Here is a 17,171-nt window from a genome sequence, read left to right on the forward strand (position 1 = left end):
CCACCTTTCCTCTTTATTTTATGATACTGGGACTGAACCCAGGGGCACTCCACCACCAAGCTACATTCCTAGCCTTTTGAATATTTTGAGACAGGGATGCCCACGGTAGAAACAAAAATGGCGCAGCTGGCCTGGAACTTGCAATGGTCCCGCCTCAGTCTCTCAAGTTGTGGGGTACAGGTATGAGCCACCATACCCAGTAACCTTCCTTCTTTTTAGCTTTATTATCTCAGGTATTTTGTTACAGTAATGGCAAGATGGTGAACACACCCACCCGAGGGGGTGAGATGATGGCTGGAGGTGGCAGCACCAAAGCCCACTGTGAATGATACACAGACTCCATGGGGTCTGCCTGAACTTGGCCTCAGGCCTGATTCCTGGCCCCTGCATCTGTCCTGAGCCTCAGCTGTCCACTGAGAGGATATATCTCGTGGTAGAGGCTTCTAGGGGCATCAACCAGAGGGGCTAGAACACCGGTGCTGTGTGACCCAGAGCAGCCACAGCCCAAATCCAAAGTGTTCCTTTTCACCCTAAAACACAGGAGGAGGCCCTCTGTGCCCCCTGCACTCAGAGACAGCCTCCAGGCACTGCCCACCAGGCCACATGAACTGCCAGTGTCTGCCTGGGGCGGCACCTCCCAACGCAGATGTGAAGCCTCACAGCAGGCCTCAGATCTAGATGGGGCCTGCGGGGGCGGGTCTGGAAGGATGAAAACTGGCCCGCGGCTCCAGGAAGACGAGCAGGGCAGGAGAGGTCTTGGGCAGGAGTTGCAGCCCACCAGCTTGGGGGGCTCTGGGCACTGCCAACCCCACTGAAGCTGGACCACCCTGGATACTGCACCCCGTGCCGAGAGGTCACTGAACACCGGCACATGCCCTGGATGACATTCCGAGCCACTCGCACAGATGAGTGGCAAAGCCTGGGACATGGCCCTGTGTAGCCTCAGAACACTGCACGGCCGTGTGCGGGGCCACCAGCTGGGGCTCCTCTGTGTCCAATCATCACTTAGCAGCCGACTGCTGTGCTGCAGAGAGGCCCACGGCAGAAACAGAAAGGGCCATGCGGCTGGCGCACAGTGCCTCCGTGTCCAGCACTGGGTGACATCACCCTCACAGACCTGCCCACTTTACAGATAAAAATGTGGGACTGTTAACCAGAGAGGATGGTGATGAATCCACGCCAGTGTCCTCAGGCCACGCAGGCGGTGCCGGCCACAGGACTGGATCCCGTCCCCTGATTGCTGCCTCCTCACAGCCCCCCTTTACAGAGGAGGACGTGGAGGCTCAGAGGCCCAGCGTCACAAGCTCCTAAGTGGCACAGCCGAGATCGGATCAAGGCCACTGTCTTGTCAGTGTCTTAGAACAGCCTGGTGCTGGGAGCCCGCGGCCAGGGGTGAAGGGCAGGGAAGACCCGGGTCTGAGGCGCCCAGGATCGTGGGGGTGGCTGCTGGGAGCCGGGGTAGGCGTGTGAGCAGGAAGGACACGGGGACACTCCGGCAGGTCTCCAGGGAATCTGGAGGCAGTTCCTCAGCAACTGCGCTGCTTTCCTCCCAGACCAGGCCCAGCGCCCCACGCAGAGCTGGGGCTGGGGGACATGCAGAGGCCACTGCCTCCTCGAGGCCTGGGAGGAGCAGGAGGCGGGGTGGGCTGACACCAGCAGGCGCAGAGAGGGGGTGCCAGGACAGGAGCCAGCTCCACACGGCCCTGGGCACACTGCAGGGTGGGAGATGCTGTTCCCACCTGTGCAGGGATGGATGGGGCCAAGGTCAGGTGGCCAAGCCTTCGTGGACTGTGAAGGCAGAGCCTGGACTTGAACTCAGCACCGGGCTCCGCCAAGAGGCAGCAAATCTCATGGTCAGAGTGCAGCCCTAGCTCCACCACGTAGGGACCCGTGACCTCGGACAGGTCCCTCGGTGCCTGGCCTCGTCCTCTTGGCAAGTGGTGATCACAGCAGTCCTCCAGGGTGCAGTGGGGAGGGGGAGGCTGGCTGCTGCCTGTCTCCACACAGGCCTGGTACACAGAGGGGTCAACACCACCGGGCAGTGGGTGGCCTCTTTGACAGGGCTGCTACTGCACCTGAGGCCCTGAGCTCGCCCACCCCTCTGCTGTCCCCAGGAGTGCTCTACAGGGCTGGCAAGCAGAGCCGTCTCCCTGGCACCGGCTCCCTGGAGCCCCGGTCTCTGGGGCCACCTCGGCAGCAGACTCCTCACTAGCCTCTGCTGGGCGCAGCCGCGACCCTCCTGCCCTAGGGGGATGGCCCTTCTCTCGACTCCTGGAAGAAGCCTCCCTGTCCACACTGGCTCAGTGACAGTTCCCTGACAGACTGCCCTGGGCCCACGACACAGTGGGCTCACAGGGAAGCCCCCCACTCTCCCTCCTAGAACTTCCACGTGTGGCCCCCCCAGTTCATGGTCCAGAGTCCCCCCCGACCACCCTGCAGCCCTGCCTCACCCCTTCATTCCTAACGTCCTTTGCTGCACCCCAGGTCCCCAGCTCTCTCCCTCCACCCAGGGGGACTGAGGCAGACTGAATGTCGTGGGCTTAACACGGACCTTAGACGCTGCCCCCAATGTGAGACCACGCCGCACCAGGCTGCCCTCAGAGACGGGGCCCACAGCCCGGGACCACTGCTCCACCTCTGATGGGTGGCTCTTTCCTTTCTGGCCAGGATTTGCTCTGGTGTCACAGCTTCACAGAGGAGCCACCAGCCACCCCCACCCTTCTGTCTCTTGCTCCCTCCCAATTATGGCGTGGGCCTCCAGCTGGGACCTGGCAGTCCAGCTCACTTCTGTACTGGCGTCTGGACTAGCTGGGACCCACAGCGCCTGGTCAGTGACAGCTGGAGGACAAAAGGAGCCAGTGGCCTCCCGAGCGTCCGTTTCCCTAGCTGGGCACAGGGGTGCTGCCTGGAACAGCTTGTGCGTGCCCAGGAGTGGAAGAGGCACAGCCTCCTCACGGCCACCTAGCTGGTGCCTGGCACCTGCAGCCCCAGAGCTGGGAGGTGCAGGCCAAGGAGAGAGCCGAGGGTGGTGGTTCCCCCTCCCGTGAGGCGCTTGAAGAGACACTGTTGAGAACAGAGTGGACAGTGGGGCGCAGGGCCCAGGCCCGCAGCCCCGGCCCTCAGGAGGCAGAGGCAGGCCAGCCTGAGCCCAGGAGCCCGGGCGCAGGTGAGCAAGTGGCCTGCTGCGGGGACAGGTGGGGCCAGGTCAGACTCCACCTGTCACTCTGTGGGAGGTGCACAGGTCACGTGGCTGGGGGCTGGGTGCAGCACGGTCCTGGAGCACCTGCCCTGCCACCAACGTGCTGTGTGACCCTCTAGTCCGCCCTGCCACCAACGTGCTGTGTGACCCTCTAGTCCGCCCTGCCACCAACGTGCTGTGTGACCCTCTAGTCCATGGCTTTACTTCACCTAACAGCAGAGGTTGTGGCCCTTCAAAGTCCCTTCGGCTCTGAGACTGGAATGGCTCAAGGGACGGACTGATTGGGACATCGAGGCTATGCTGGTGGCTCAGGTCACAAGGTGAGAGGGCGCGTGGACCCAGCCGCCTGGGCCCAGTCCTCCCTGGTGCAGGATGCCCGGTACTGGGCTCCTTCATCCCCCCGCCCGCTCCAGAGCCCGTTCCCAGGTGTGCAAAGGTGGCAGACTGCTGGCTGCCACCTCAGGCCACCAGCCCTGCTGCTCACCTGGGAAAGCATTGATGTCGATGACTGCATGCTGCCCCGTCTGGTTGTTGATGATGATGTCAATCCCAAACAGTGACACACCCAGCGCCTGCCGCAGGGCCCGGGACAGCTCCCGGATAACCTCGTCGCTCGGCCGCTCAAACACACCTTCGATCTTGTCCAGCTGCGACACACACAGGGGTCAGGCTGGGGTGAGGAGGTGCCACGGGCCCTGCCATCCCTCAGGCCAGGAGGCAGGGCAGACCCACCCCAGCCAGCACCAGGCCATCACCTCTGTGTCCTGCCCGAGCTGGGCGGGGGGGTGCTGCTCACGGCCTTGCTGGCTGCCATCCGAGGGACAGGGTCAACACTGGCATCTTACACACAGGCAACGGGCTCAGAGGGGGTCGGGCTGGCCCGTGAAAGCCCAGGGCAGGGTCTGGGCCTCGGTGTTCTCAGGCTCTAGACCCATTTCTCAGCAGGGAGGACGGGGCAGAGGTGAGGTGGGGAGAGAGGCCTGGGGAGGGCGGGACGAGAAGCCGAGAAGCCACAGGGGCGCAGGAAATGCTGGCATGCGGCCAGGGCGGAGGCGCCCTCCTTGCAGGCAAACTCACGGCCCGAGGCTGAGGTTCGGGATGGGTCTTGGTCCCTGAAGGGCTCCAGGCGGGTGATCTTGCATTTCCACCCCCCCTTCCTTCCGAGGGGCAGCTCAGGGATGCTCCCACCGCATGCCTTGGGTCCAAGCGCAGCGGTCAGCAAAGCTTCTGGGGGGGAGTAGGGCTATCCGGGTGCACAGTCTCCACCCTGCCCTGACCGCCCCGCACTGCCCATTCTCTGCTCTACTCCAAGCGGCCTGGGACAGGCATGAGGACCCACTTGCTTGAGCTCGGCCCAGTGGGAGCCTCCAGGGCATGAGAAGACTGCACCAGAGGCTTTGGGAGCCAGGACTTGGACCCAGGGTCTGGATGTGAATCCTGCAGTGACTTGCCGACTCCGGGGACTTGGAGAAAAGTTTGTGGCCTCTCTGCCTCAGTTTACTCTGCTGTAAAATGGGACTGATTGAGCCTCCATCCTAGACTTGCTGAGAGGGAGGAGGAGGGTGACAGGTATGGAGGCCAGGGGCCTGGATGGCCGAAGGGCTGCTTCTGAATTCCAGGGCAGGGACAGCCTCGGGTGACCTCAGCCTGAACAGGGCTCAGCTAGGTGCCTATGGAACACCGGAGTTCTAGAGCTGAAGCTCAGAGGCTAGAGGAAGGGGTGCAGCTGCAAATATGGCGAGTCAGAGAGCAAACCAGGAATTACAGGTGGCCCTGCAGGCCCAGTCCTGGGGTCCCACCCAGGGCTGCCTCGCAGTCCTGCGTCCACACAGCCTCACTCCCCCACCTTTGAGGTGGAAGCCACCCACCCCACCAGCATCGGCAGGGCAGCGGGTAAACAAGCCACAGGGTAAGTGCCATGAAGTGCCGTTCGTCTGTGGGAAGGGATAAAATCCGACTCGCTACAGCACAGACGAACTCGGAAGACATCACGAGTGCGTATGCTGGGCGGCACAGACAGCTTCGTGCTGTATGACTCCATCCTTATAAAACTTCCGGAAGGCGCAAATTTGTGGAGACAGGAATCAGAGAAGCAGTGGAGGAATGGGGAGTGGGGGCTCATAGTCCAGGGTATGGGAATGTTCTGGAAGGAAGCAGAGGTGTGGTGTGGTGTGCCTCGATGTGAGCAGACCAGACGCGCTGGATTTCTCACTTTAAAACAGCTAATTTTATCCATGCGGATTTCACCTCAATTTGTTTAAAAGCGAGGCTGGGTCAGAGGATTGAGCATTGAGCCCCGGTCACCAAGACAAATGGCCTTTGGCCCTGAAATGGACAGCAGGGAACTCCCGGAGAGCACCAACCAGGGCCTGAGGCTGGCACCTTCCTATCCTAGGAGTGCCCTGGTGTCTCCCTGGGGGCTTCCTAGGGACAGTGGCAGTCTGGCTGAACAGGAGCTCGCCTGAGCTCCCTGGGACACTCAGGGTCAGAGGCTGAGTCCAAAGAGGAGCTCGGCAGTTGGTCCACAGCCCAGCATCCTCACCAAGTCAGAGGTCCAGGTGGACCCCAGGCTTGCCCATGCCCTGGGCCTGCCCTAGCTGTAGCGAACCTCTGGACCCTGTTTCCTCACCCCGGAAGTGGGTAATGAGAATGCCCCCGCCCTGAGATTTCAGTGAGGACTGGGGGCTGACACAGAGGCGGGCCCAGGGCAGGCAGCTCCTCTCACCCGCGTCTCCTGACGAGCTGTTTATAAAAGCACTTTCCCAGCTCAGCTGAGGAATCTCAGAAATCCTTCCGAAGCCATTTGATTGTCCAAACCCAAACAGCCAGCCTGGGACAAGACAAGGGTGGAACTCCTCCCCGGGAATTCAACACCAACCACCCAAGGTACCCTGCTAACCAGGAGGTGGGGAGTCAGGAAGGAGCTCTGTGGGTGCCCCGGGGCCACCGCTCACGGCCAACACTGAGAACTTCCTGCACACGGGCAGTGGGCACCGCTTGGACAGCAACTCACAGAACCCCTGGATTCCCTCTGGGCAAGATGAGGAGTCTGAGGCTCAAAGGGATGACATGGCTTGCCAGAGCTTGGGTCCGACCCGGGCTATTTTTCCCAGAAAAGCAATTTTTTTTTTTTTTTTTTTTACCTCCCGAGGTGCTGGGGCTGGGACTTCGGGCCTTGTGCATGCTGGGCAAGTGCCCCACCACTGAGCTGTGCCCTCGGAGGCCCACTGCTCCTAAGGACATCCTATGAGGGCTCTGAAAGGTAGAAGGCCCCTGGGGCCTGCAGGCTGAGTGGAGCTTCCCAGGTTAGGGCCTCCTGGGGAAGGAGGTGGGGCTTCGAGGCCAGTGTGGGTCCCTGCAGGGCGCTCTCAGGGGGTCTGAGACAGGGCTGGCAGAGCTCCAGGTGGCACAGGGCAGGAGGACCGGTAAGGGAGTATTCTGGACACCAGTTCCCATGGTGGAGCTGACATGGACAGCCTGAGGGAGGCCACAGTGGCCGTGGTCCTGCAGGAAGGCCATGCGGCTGGCATCGCCTCTTCTTTTCTTGGAAGCGTTAGTCCTGACAGATTCCTGACTAGCAGTCACATGCGAAGGCCGGTGGGGGGCGGGCACTGTAGGTCTGAGAGGCAGAGGAAGGGCCCTGCTGTGGCTCTAGGCTGACCCCTCCTATTTCTTGGACGAGGAAACTGAGGCCCACAGTCAACAGGGATTTATCCAAGAGGGTGACTCCCAGTGGGCCACCCTGCATGCAGCCCTCAGTGTCCCCCTGGTACTGGTGAATAGCCCCAGTGGGCGCTAGCCCTGTGCTGTGCGAGGGCACTGGCAGGGATAACTTCTCAGGAAGTCTGTGCCGTGCCAATTCCTCTGCAGCCCAGCACACTGGCCAAGGCTCCGCGAGGCCGGCGGGAGGAAGCCCTGGAGACACTGGAGTGAGCCGAGCCTCCCTGCACAGAGCATCTACCTACGCCTCACAGCGACACAGCCAGGCCCGGCGCTTCTCAATTGTTTCTGGGGGATAGCTACTGAGGTCTTGGGGACAGTGGTGTCCCTCTAGGTCCTTGTTCACACCAGAAACAAACAACAGCTAGACAGGCTGCCCAGGTTTGGGGGCCAGGAACACAAGGCCAGGGCAGATCCCCAGGGTTGGCTGTGCCCAGCCCTGAAGAGGGAGGAGGCCACGAGAAAGCAAAGGCTCCCAGGACACCAAGATGGACGCACTCTAGGGGGGACAGGACCCCAGCAAGTCCTGAGTGTAGGGGACATGAGAGCAAAGCCGCTGGCCTGCTAGGCCCACAAGGGACGGCAGACTGCCTGTGGAGGCTCCCGTCTGCTGTGGAACACTGCCCAGCAGTCCTTAGAGTGGTAGGTCGACCTGGCTTCCTGGGAGAGCCAGCTTTGGAAGCGGGCCTGGGGTCCAATCCCAGCGAGGCTGCAGGGAGGCTGCTAGACACCCAGCTGGACACTGCCATGGCGTCGTTCACTGAGCACCAGCCATGATGCTTGCTGCCACGGCTTCAGGGGTGGGGGTCACACGCCACCCTAGTGCTGCAGAAGCACACAGCAGGCTGTCAAGGGACACTCACGAACAGAGTGAGGGATAGCCAGGAGCAAGCCTCTCTGAGCTCGTGGGGGCTGCCTGCAGCCCTCCCGCCCTGGCCCCCACATGCTCATCACAATGTGTGCACAGCTGTGATGCCACCAGCACACGGGCTAGAAGACAGCAGGCAGGAGGGGTTGGGGAACGGGCCTGGGCCTGGCATGTGGACAAGGGCCTCCCATGATGCCCAGCCCTGGGCGAAGGCAGCCTCGTGCCAGGCCACCAAGGAGGTGGTACGTACCTCTGTGAGAACGGATGAGGACTCCGGCTTCGACACATTGTGGCTGTTGAAGAAGATGGACTCTCGGTCTGAAAAAGCAGACAGGAGTATGGGTCAGAGCCTCCAGGCCAGGGTGTGGTTCCGCCATCCAACACCAGAGGGCAGCACCACCTCAGCCACACGCCAGAGCACCTTGGCTCCAGGTCTAGCAGTAGGGCCAGGCGCTCCAGGGAGCTGGGCTCCCCACCCCATGGAGTGTACCAGGGATGGACTTGGCCCAGTTAGGGCCTCAATTTCATTTCTCACACAAAAATGACGGTTTGCTGAGCCACCTCCACGACCATCTCGTGATATCCCACCTGGGCTTCCCCAACGCCTAAGGTCCATCCTGAAAGATGCTGCAGATATGTCACCAAAAGGGCGCCAGGAGGAAAGGGGGCTAAGTAGGCAGGACAAGCCATGCACCCGATGTCGAAGGCCCCTCCCACCCATGGAACTCCTACGGAGATCCAGCCAGGCTGCCGCCATGTGAGAGCTTAAAACAAAGGTTCTGCTGTTTTCCAACTATTTAGGACAAAAACAGAAAACCAGAACATGGGCTTCCACGGTGCCCATCCAAGAAGCTGCTCAGAATGACCTGCTCACCATGACACCCCCTCCACCGCATCCAGCTCGCGAGTCCCCGCGTGTGCGCCGCCATCACACCCACCCCCAACTCCCACAGAGGCCCAGCAGGAGACCAGTCTCGGGGACACTGTGCGCGACAGGCTGACGGTGCAATCGTTCACCCCACTTGTAAATGTCCTCTGGAGTAACCAAGGTCACCCCGAGGAGCTGCAAGGTCGGCTGGTCAGCCAGAAACACGTTCTCAGGCACTTGGAAGCACAGGCACGTCAAGGCAAGAATCACAAAGCCAGGAGCCCAGGTCTGGGTCTGGCAGAGCCGTCACCACCTTGTTGCCTCCCCCACCCCCAGAACAGCCAGGACCCCCTGGCTAGGAGTCCCCAAGGGGCCTAGCCCTGCTTGAGTCCTTTCAGGGTGGAGCATCATGGGTCCTGTTCCCCAGGACACAATGCCAGGCCCTGGGACCCAGGCCCCCAAGCTGAAGGACAGGAAGGGACCAGCTGAGGGCCTGTGTGCCAGGGTGGGGGGCCTGCCCTGGTGCCGCGACCCCACCAGCTCCGGGACTCTGCGGCGCCACAGCGATCATGCAGAGGAAGTGATTGGGGCAGAGCCAAGCAGGCAGGCGCTGAGAGGTACCTGGCATCCTTCCCGCTAGCGGGGCATAGAGGCCCCTGGCCACCCTGGTGTGCCCGACAGTCCTCCCGCTGCTCCGACCAGAGCCAGTCCAGACAGGGGGCACGAGAGACGGTCCTGGGGAGGAGCCTGAGGAAAATAAACACCCTGCGGGACTCTGCCATGCAGTCCCACCAATCCTCTCCCGGCACCAGGGAGCCTTCGAGGTGGCAAAGCCCAGCGGGCCAGAGGCTGGAGCAGGTGCCAGCCATCCATGCCAGTGGTCTGGCCTCCTGGAGGCACTGCCCATCTCCTCATCCTACAGCCCCCAAACTCAGAGCACCTTCCCACCTGTACCCCTGCAGGTCCCCAAAGAAAATGAACAGGGTGGCAGAGCAGGCCGTGGAGGGAGAAAGGGCCACCATGCACAGGTGGTCACAGCAAAGTCCAGGGAAGCTGTAGAAGCTGCAAGGAGAACGGAGGGAAGGGGACAGAGCTGCCCCAGGGGCCTGCCAAGCCCATGGAACTGGACAAACTGTGACCCACAATGGCTCCCTGGGGCAAGACCAAACGCACAGGATCTCCAAGGGGGACCCTACACTGCTACTTCCGGCCTGCGGTGCTCTGGCCAGAGGACTACTGGGCAGGGTAGCCAGCAATGACAGGTCCAGCAGCTCTCCACATGCAGCCGGGCAGGGCAGAGGGAGGGAAGGAGGGAGAGCAGCTTCCAGCCACTGCCTGTCCCCAGAGACTATGGGAACTTGTGGGGAGCTCGGGTGGGTCAGAAGGAGCCTGAGCCCAGGACAGAGCCCTGGCACCCAGATCCTCGTCCCCTCTGTTAGGGGAAAAAGGTCAGGGCCTTGCTATCAGAAGCACTTTCAGCGTAGACGCCCCTGCCAGTCCCTGTTCGCGGATGACTCCTAAGGACACACAGCCTGGGTGAAGGGCCACCTCGGCTCTCCACAGGATCGGCAGGGAAAGGAAGCCAAGACTGTTTTTGTTCTCAACTTACTGATGGAAAAGAGGAAGAGTAAATGAGCAGAGTAGCTCCCAGACCCCGGCACTGTGGTGGGGCAGCCCTGAGCTGCAGCCACAATCTGCTGCTCTTCTGCTGTTTACTGCCGCTCCCAGGAGGTGCATGCTACGACACTGTGGGTGGCAACCCAAGTCAACTTCCAGCTGCCACTAGATGCCACCTCTGCAAAGGTGCCTGTGTCTGCTGTGCCTTTTCCAAGTTACTCCCGTCACTGGAAGGTGTCCAGAGCCGCGATGTCTTCCCTGGAGTCTCCATCTCGGGGCAACTGGCTCTGGTCTCTCTCCCGTGTGTTCTCTCCCCCCCACTGGAATATCTACTCACGAAGGCAGGAAGTCTGGCTGGCTAGCCCCTGGCTGGACCCCCTCGGCAGGCTCAGTGAACGCAGCACCTCACTGCCTCTTCAGAGACTCTGGAGTGGAGGCCAGGCTGCCTGCATCTGAACCTGAAGCTTCCCTGGGCACAGCCCCGCCCACTCATTTACATATCTCTAGGCTGCTCCCATCCAGCAACAGCAGCTTTTAGTAATGGAGACAGCACTGGAGCCATCTACCCTGTGGACTCTGGTAGATCCAGCTCTGCATGGTAGGAGGTACCACTCTTCTTCCCTAAGGGAAAAAGGCCCAGGATGGAGAGTATAATAGGCCCCTGCACAGGGCTGGGACCCCTGGCCCTGCGTCCTCAGGTCAAGGAAGCCCCACTGCACAGAGAGAGGGAATAAAGAGAGCCGTCCCTCTGCCCCAGCGTGGTGAAGAGAGCACATGAACCTCAGGCAAGGAACACAGCACAGTCCTCGTGTTCTTGGTGGCCAATGTCACCTTTCCATAAGAGCTTACTCTGGTTCCAGTCAAGGTGTCTGCGGGATGCCACTGCTATTAAGTACACACCTGATTTTGGAGATGTTGACATGTGAAAAAAATGTTCCTGGGAGGGCTGGGGTGGGGCTCAGCGGGAGAGCACTTGCTCACACATGTGAGGCACTGGGTTCCATCCTCAGCACAACAATAAATAAACAAAGTAAAGGTATTTGTCCATCTACAACTAAAAAATAAATATTAAAAAAAAGTATTCCTGAGAATCAAAAGCAAATGGCAGCTGAGAGACAAGTCCTTGTCTCTACCTCCCCCCAGGTCAAGAGCAGCCCTGAGCAGGGAGCCCAGCTCCCAGCCTGGACACAGGAAGTGTGGGACCGGCCACCCTGGGCGGTGGGAGCCACAGGCTAGGTGGGTGCCGGAAAGTGGCCAGAGCCCCCCAGCCCCGTTTAACCAGTGCATCGTACAGAGCTGCCGTCACTGAGGCCTTACAGCCCCCAAGAGGCCTGAATGTGAGCGCCGGGCCCCCTGCCATGTCCCATTCACCGCAAGACAGTGGTAGAGTCAGAGAATCACTGGAAGTCACTCGGTTGTCCTGTGTGTCTTTACTGTTTGGCCCGGGTCTGAGACACAGCCACGAGGAGGGACACGTGGAGAGGAGGGCTCCCCACGCACTGAGAAGGGAACTGGGCCACCATTTTACAACCAGGAAAGAAAAGCACACAAACACACTTTTGTGTGGATGAGAAAGGAGATCTGGCAGTAAATTTATCTTAGAAATGAAGTGATTTGGGTAAAAAAGGCAAGAGAGACATGAGAGCGCTTTTTAGTGTGTGGTTCTGGGATGACCCGGGGCCACATGCGTGCTAACAAGTACCCTCCCACTGAGCTATGGTCCCGGCCCTAACTATTCTTAATTTAATAGTTCACGTTCTTCATAAAGTGTGCATTTTTTAAAATCAGGAAAATAATAAAAACATTGTGTGAAATGTCAGTCTCTTCAGGCCACACATGGAAGAATGTCCCCTAGTGGACACGTCCACTGACCCAACCCACACTATCCCCTCGCCCCAGGGCGGGTGCTGGACCAGGTCAGGAGGGGCGTCCTGACCCTGGAAGACTGCTGAGACTCGGCAGGGAGAGGAAGACACTGCCCCATTGTCCACTCACAGAAAGGGAAAGAAAGTGACCCAGGGGAAGAAGAGCTGGAGGGGACGACGGGTAGCTGCTCCAGGCCAGCAGACAGCCAGGCGGGTCCTCAGGAGGCCCGGGCAGGCCAACGCCCTACCTGAGGGCATCCCCCTTGAGAGAGAAACGTGCAGTGCGCTTGAGCAAGCTGCACGGGGCAGGCACGGGCCTCCCAGGAGTCCTCTGGAAGGCTCCACTTACTCTGAGGCATGGCTATAACACCCAAGATGTCTGGAACTCGCCTTAGAGTGGCCTCAGGACCCACAGAACATTCCTCACAGCAGCCCCACAGCTGCAGGTTTTTAACCCCATCCCTTTTCATGGTTGGTGCCAGGCCTGGAAGGAGGTAAGGGCTGAGGGAAGCTGCAGTGGGGTCTTGAGGCTGTTCCTAGAGGACCACCTCTAGGGCCCTGAAGGACAGCAGCAGCATGTGACATCACTGCTCAGGGACACTGAGGACCCCCCTCCATGGTTCAGGGCACGCTGGCTGATCAGGTGTGCACACGTGCAGCCCTGCACTAGGTAGGGGGGGTGTGACTGCCCCGGGACCTGACGTCCCGCATCGGGATCCTCAGTACAGCAGGTGCTGCCTGCTCCAGAGCACTGGTGCCCCCGGTGGCTGCAGAAACAGCTGGTGCTGGGGTAGTGGAGACAAGAGGCAGGGAGGTGGGGGACCAGCCAGCTTCCCGAGTGGCTGCAGAGTTGGCTGACCGTGCCCGCCCCGCACCTCCCTCCCTGTCTCATCACCGTGGGTCCTGGGAACTGTCTGGGGCACAGGCAACTTCCAGGGGCCTTCTGGGGCTGATGGTGGTCCGAGAGTCTCCCAGCAGCCTGCTGGGACAGGGTGCTCCAAGACCTCTTTATCCATCTGCTGCACCAACTCAGCCTCAGGGCATCTCTCCAGCCTCCAGAAGTCGCAAGAGTGGCAGGGGAAGTGGGAGGACAGACAGCTGTGCTCGTCCCAGTGCGAGAGGCAGTTACCTGATGTGCCCGCAGAGAAGTTCTTGAGTGAGGGTCTCTGGACCACCGTGTAGGACTCGCCCACCACGAACACCTTGTAGAGCACGGCGTTGTGGTTGATGAAGTTCTGGACCACACAGGGTGGCTGGATGGCACTCAGGCCCTCCTGGTTGAACACGATGGCCATCTGGGGAGACAGGGGACACGGGCTGCATCAGAGCCCACCACCCTCCTGCCTTCAACACAACAGCACATTACCAGCAGCATTCCCTATCCTGAGCCAGGGACACATGTGAATGGAGATGGCTGCGAGAAGAACGCCTGCATCAGTCACCTCTGCTGCGGGAGTCAGAGTCCAGCACGCACCGGGCCACCACGTAGGGGTGAACAGCTGGTGCACTGCACAACTCCTGAGAGCATTCCTCACAGTGCCAGGGAGTGGGGCCCCTAGGTGTTATGCTACTCAATCCTTCTGACATCTGGGGGCTCTTCCACAAAGATCCAAGATGGGGGGTGGGACACTAGGCTGTGGATATGAACCTGAGGACCTGATCCAAGCTGTTCCTGCTGAACACTCACTGCAAGCCCCTATTCTAACACCCATGTGAGTCACTTGGTGTCACCCTCGCGTCACCACCCTGTCATCGATAAGACAGCAGGGTCGGTGACCTGCTGGAGGATGACAGCCTGGAATAGAATCAGGTGTGCCCAGCATGGGCCTCGCTTCTTATGCAGGGGCCATATAGGTGTCTCAAACGGGCATGTCTGGCTCCTGGTGCCCAGCTCCTCTAGGGCAATCATGCTGGTTGAGGACGTGGGGTGGTACTGAGGGTAGAGGGGCTGCAGACATCCTCTCGGCTCTGACGGAGGCTGGGTCTGTAGTGGCCTATGGGGTCTGTCTGCTCTCAGGACCATGGGGCCCACTGGAGCCAGCCACTGTGCTAGGTCATGGCTAATCCCTCCACCCACAGGCCCCAGGAGGAGCACAGAGCCTGGACAGCTGGCCGCCTCAACAGCTGCCAACCCTGCATGCCTGGTGCTCAGCTGGGCAGGACAGAGCAGAAATCCAGGCCAGCTGGGGAAACCAGTGCAGTGTGTGCTGGGGTGGGCCAGGATATCCCCTTCGCCTCCAGCAACAGTGATGGGGCCAGGCAGCCCGGGAACCAGCTAGACCCAAGGCCCCGAGCACTTCCCAGGTGGGCATGGGCAGGGCCTTCACCCTCTGTAAGCTAAACACCCAGAAGTCCTGTGAACACCAACTCAACCTTGGACAACTCAACCAGCTGGACACCCTGTGGAGGGCACCCACACCCAAGGGAGCAACCCTCTGAGGCCAACAGGCCCCAGGCACCAAGTCCCACAGCACACATGGGTGTCCAAATGCCGACAACAGGTGGACACTACTGCCATGGGTCGGGAGAGCACTGGGGATGGAGGCGGGGCAGGGGGTGTGCGAACTTCCCTGGGGGTGAGGACCCACACTGGGGGTGAGGCTCGTGCAACCCCTCAGAGCCTGCCAAGAGGAGCCCACCTGGATGTAGACCTTCCCTGGGTCCTGGTTCCACACCAGCTTTCAAACAGTTCCCTTGGGCCAGGTCACAGTGGGCCCCACAGTAACCCGCATCCTTCACAGTCACTGGGAAGTCCCCATGCATAAACGCAGGTCAGACACTCAGAGGCAGGGTCATTTGCCAGCACCTCACAGCTGACAGCGCCATCCAGCAGTGATGGGTTCCCAAGGCTGCAGTCCCCACGTGGCCTGGAGCTCCACGTGGCTGCTCCCTGCCCAGGGGCCTTCCCTGGCATGGACCGGTCTACCCACAGCGTTGGCACTCAGGGGTGCACCAAGACACCAGGACCTGCCAACAGAGGGCCTCTGTGGTGACCACGGGCAGACGGTGGCCAGGAAGCTGCCCTGGCAATGAGGGAAGCAGGCACAGGGGCATCCTCTGGCTGCCCTCTCCCTGGCTGCGGCCATGCTGATGCCCAGGCAGGACAAGCACGGGAAGGCAGTGCCCAAGGAGGCTCCCGCTGACCTTTGCAGCAGGCCAAGATCTCCTTCCCACGGGCAGGGCCGCCCCTCGCAGCACACCCCCTGCTGACACTGTTTATAGACATTTCCCCTAAATATCTCCCAGGGACAAGGAGCATGATATAAATCTAGAAAAGGTCACTGCTGCCGGCTTCTGTTTTTAGTCTCCCCTGGTGGGGGATGTTCTGATGGCAGGGCTGCGGGGGACAGGTCTTCCCTACAGGGCCCACTCTGCATGCCAGGGCAACTGCCTAATGGGAGGCCCAAACTGGGTTGTGCCCAGGGCCTGAAGATGACATCCCCTGTGGTTCCTGAGGGCGGGAAGGGCAGCAGAGACCTCGGGGCCCTGCCCACTGCCTGCTTCTCTCACCCCCAAATGCTTACAGCTCACAGCCACGCATGTCCCACAGGTGCAGTCTCCCTAAGGACTCACTGTCTCCCACAAGGATGGGGTGGAGCCTAGGCACCTGTTCCCTGGCACCTGCAGGAGGGTCAGACACAAGTGCACAGGGAAGGATGGACAGGTGGACAAGCGGGGCACAGCTAGCCAGCGGGCGTGGCCCTCCTCCTCAGCACCTGGTGGGCAGAGATAGTCTTCCCAGCCCAGTGCCTGGCGCTCTGGGCCAGACAACATGTAGCCAGGGACAGGTCAGGCTGGGTGTGACTTCTCTGGGCTCCCCTAGGGACCACATGCCCCTCCATCCATGAATTGAAGCCCTGAGCCCAGCATGAGGGTGTCTGGAGGCAGTCAGGTTTGGGTGAGGTCGGTGGGACCCTCACCTTGAGATGAGCACCCTCTGGGCACGCTCTGCTCACGCGATGGCACACACGCTATGTACAGGCCACATGTGACACTGAGAAGCCAGGAGCAGTCTTACAGAACCCAGTCCTGCACCACCCTCATCTGGGACCCGTGTCTCCAGAACTGTGAGAGTCAGCATCTACTGCTCAAGCCACCAGTGTGTGTGGCATTCTGTCACGGCAGCCCCAGCACCATCCCAGCCTCAGGGACAGGAGCAGGCGAGAGAGGCTGGAGACGGGCTGCGAGGCTGCCACATTTTGTTTCCTCTACTCAAGTCCAGGAAGCCGGGGTGGGAGCTGCACACCAAGAGGCTGTGCCCAGGAGCTTGGCAGGGTCCCAGCAAGACCCGCTGGGGTGTCAGGGCAGGGGTGGCAGGTGCAGGGAGGCAGGGACAGGGACAATCAAGACTTCCACTCACCTCATGAGAATTGGTGCCATGAGCCACTCTGGTCTTGCAGACTGCGGGTTGGAGAGAGGAAAGCAGAGAGGGATCAGTGAGTCCTGATGTCTGACTGGCGGACACAGGGCATCTCCCCAGAGGACCCCCTCAAAACTCCTGCAGCCACAAGGGAAACGGGGCAGTGCTGCAGTTGGGGTAACGTGGGCAGATGCCACCAGCCCAGGCAGGACCTGCGCAGTGGAGGCGTGGAGGCGCCTGGGGCTGTGCCCTCCCTCCGCAGGCAAAGCCTGGGCCACCCTCAGCAATTCCAACCCTGCGGGCCTAGAACACCCACCCTGCCCGTGGCCATGCGGCTGAGCACGCGGCTACGTACTGAAGGGGAAGGCCAGGCCGTTCTTCTCCAGGAGCCTCACGGTGTCGTCCCCGCACAGGCTGGTGAGCTCCATGAAGGGCGGCGAGCAGATCCTGTCATCTAGGTCACAGCGGGAGGGGAGGTCAGCGCCTCCTCCAGGGCCGTCCTGGACCCTGCCCACCTCCAGCCCTAAGGGTCCCAAGCTTTATGGTCCCCTGTGTGGGGCGTGGGGTGTGTGTGACAAGAGCAGCATATTCTTCAACTACATTTCCCAGCAATATTCTGTAATTATAAAATTCTTACATGCTAACTAGAAAACCTGAAGCACACAGAAAAGAAA

At 60.6% G+C, this 17,171-nt stretch overlaps 1 protein-coding gene across 3 annotated transcripts in view; it reads right to left on the bottom strand.

Annotated features, from left to right (window-relative positions):
* Nucleotides 1-17,171, bottom strand: part of ITPK1 (inositol-tetrakisphosphate 1-kinase) — a 135,243-nt gene that overhangs the window by 2,118 nt on the left and 115,954 nt on the right. For 2 of the 3 annotated variants that reach the window (XM_081289375.1, XM_081289376.1), the window contains 6 exons: nt 16,853-16,951; nt 16,498-16,538; nt 13,267-13,432; nt 9,277-9,402; nt 8,038-8,105; nt 3,684-3,846 (listed from right to left, as the gene is read on the bottom strand). In XM_081289375.1, the coding sequence (XP_081145501.1) occupies nt 3,684-3,846; nt 8,038-8,105; nt 9,277-9,402; nt 13,267-13,432; nt 16,498-16,538; nt 16,853-16,951 (663 nt within the window). The remainder of the gene's footprint in view (nt 1-3,683; nt 3,847-8,037; nt 8,106-9,276; nt 9,403-13,266; nt 13,433-16,497; nt 16,539-16,852; nt 16,952-17,171) is intronic. The other variant, XM_081289377.1, reaches the window with a different exon arrangement.

This window comes from Spermophilus citellus, assembly GCF_964194105.1.
Source record: "Spermophilus citellus genome assembly, chromosome: 4".
NCBI lineage: Eukaryota > Metazoa > Chordata > Mammalia > Rodentia > Sciuridae > Spermophilus > Spermophilus citellus.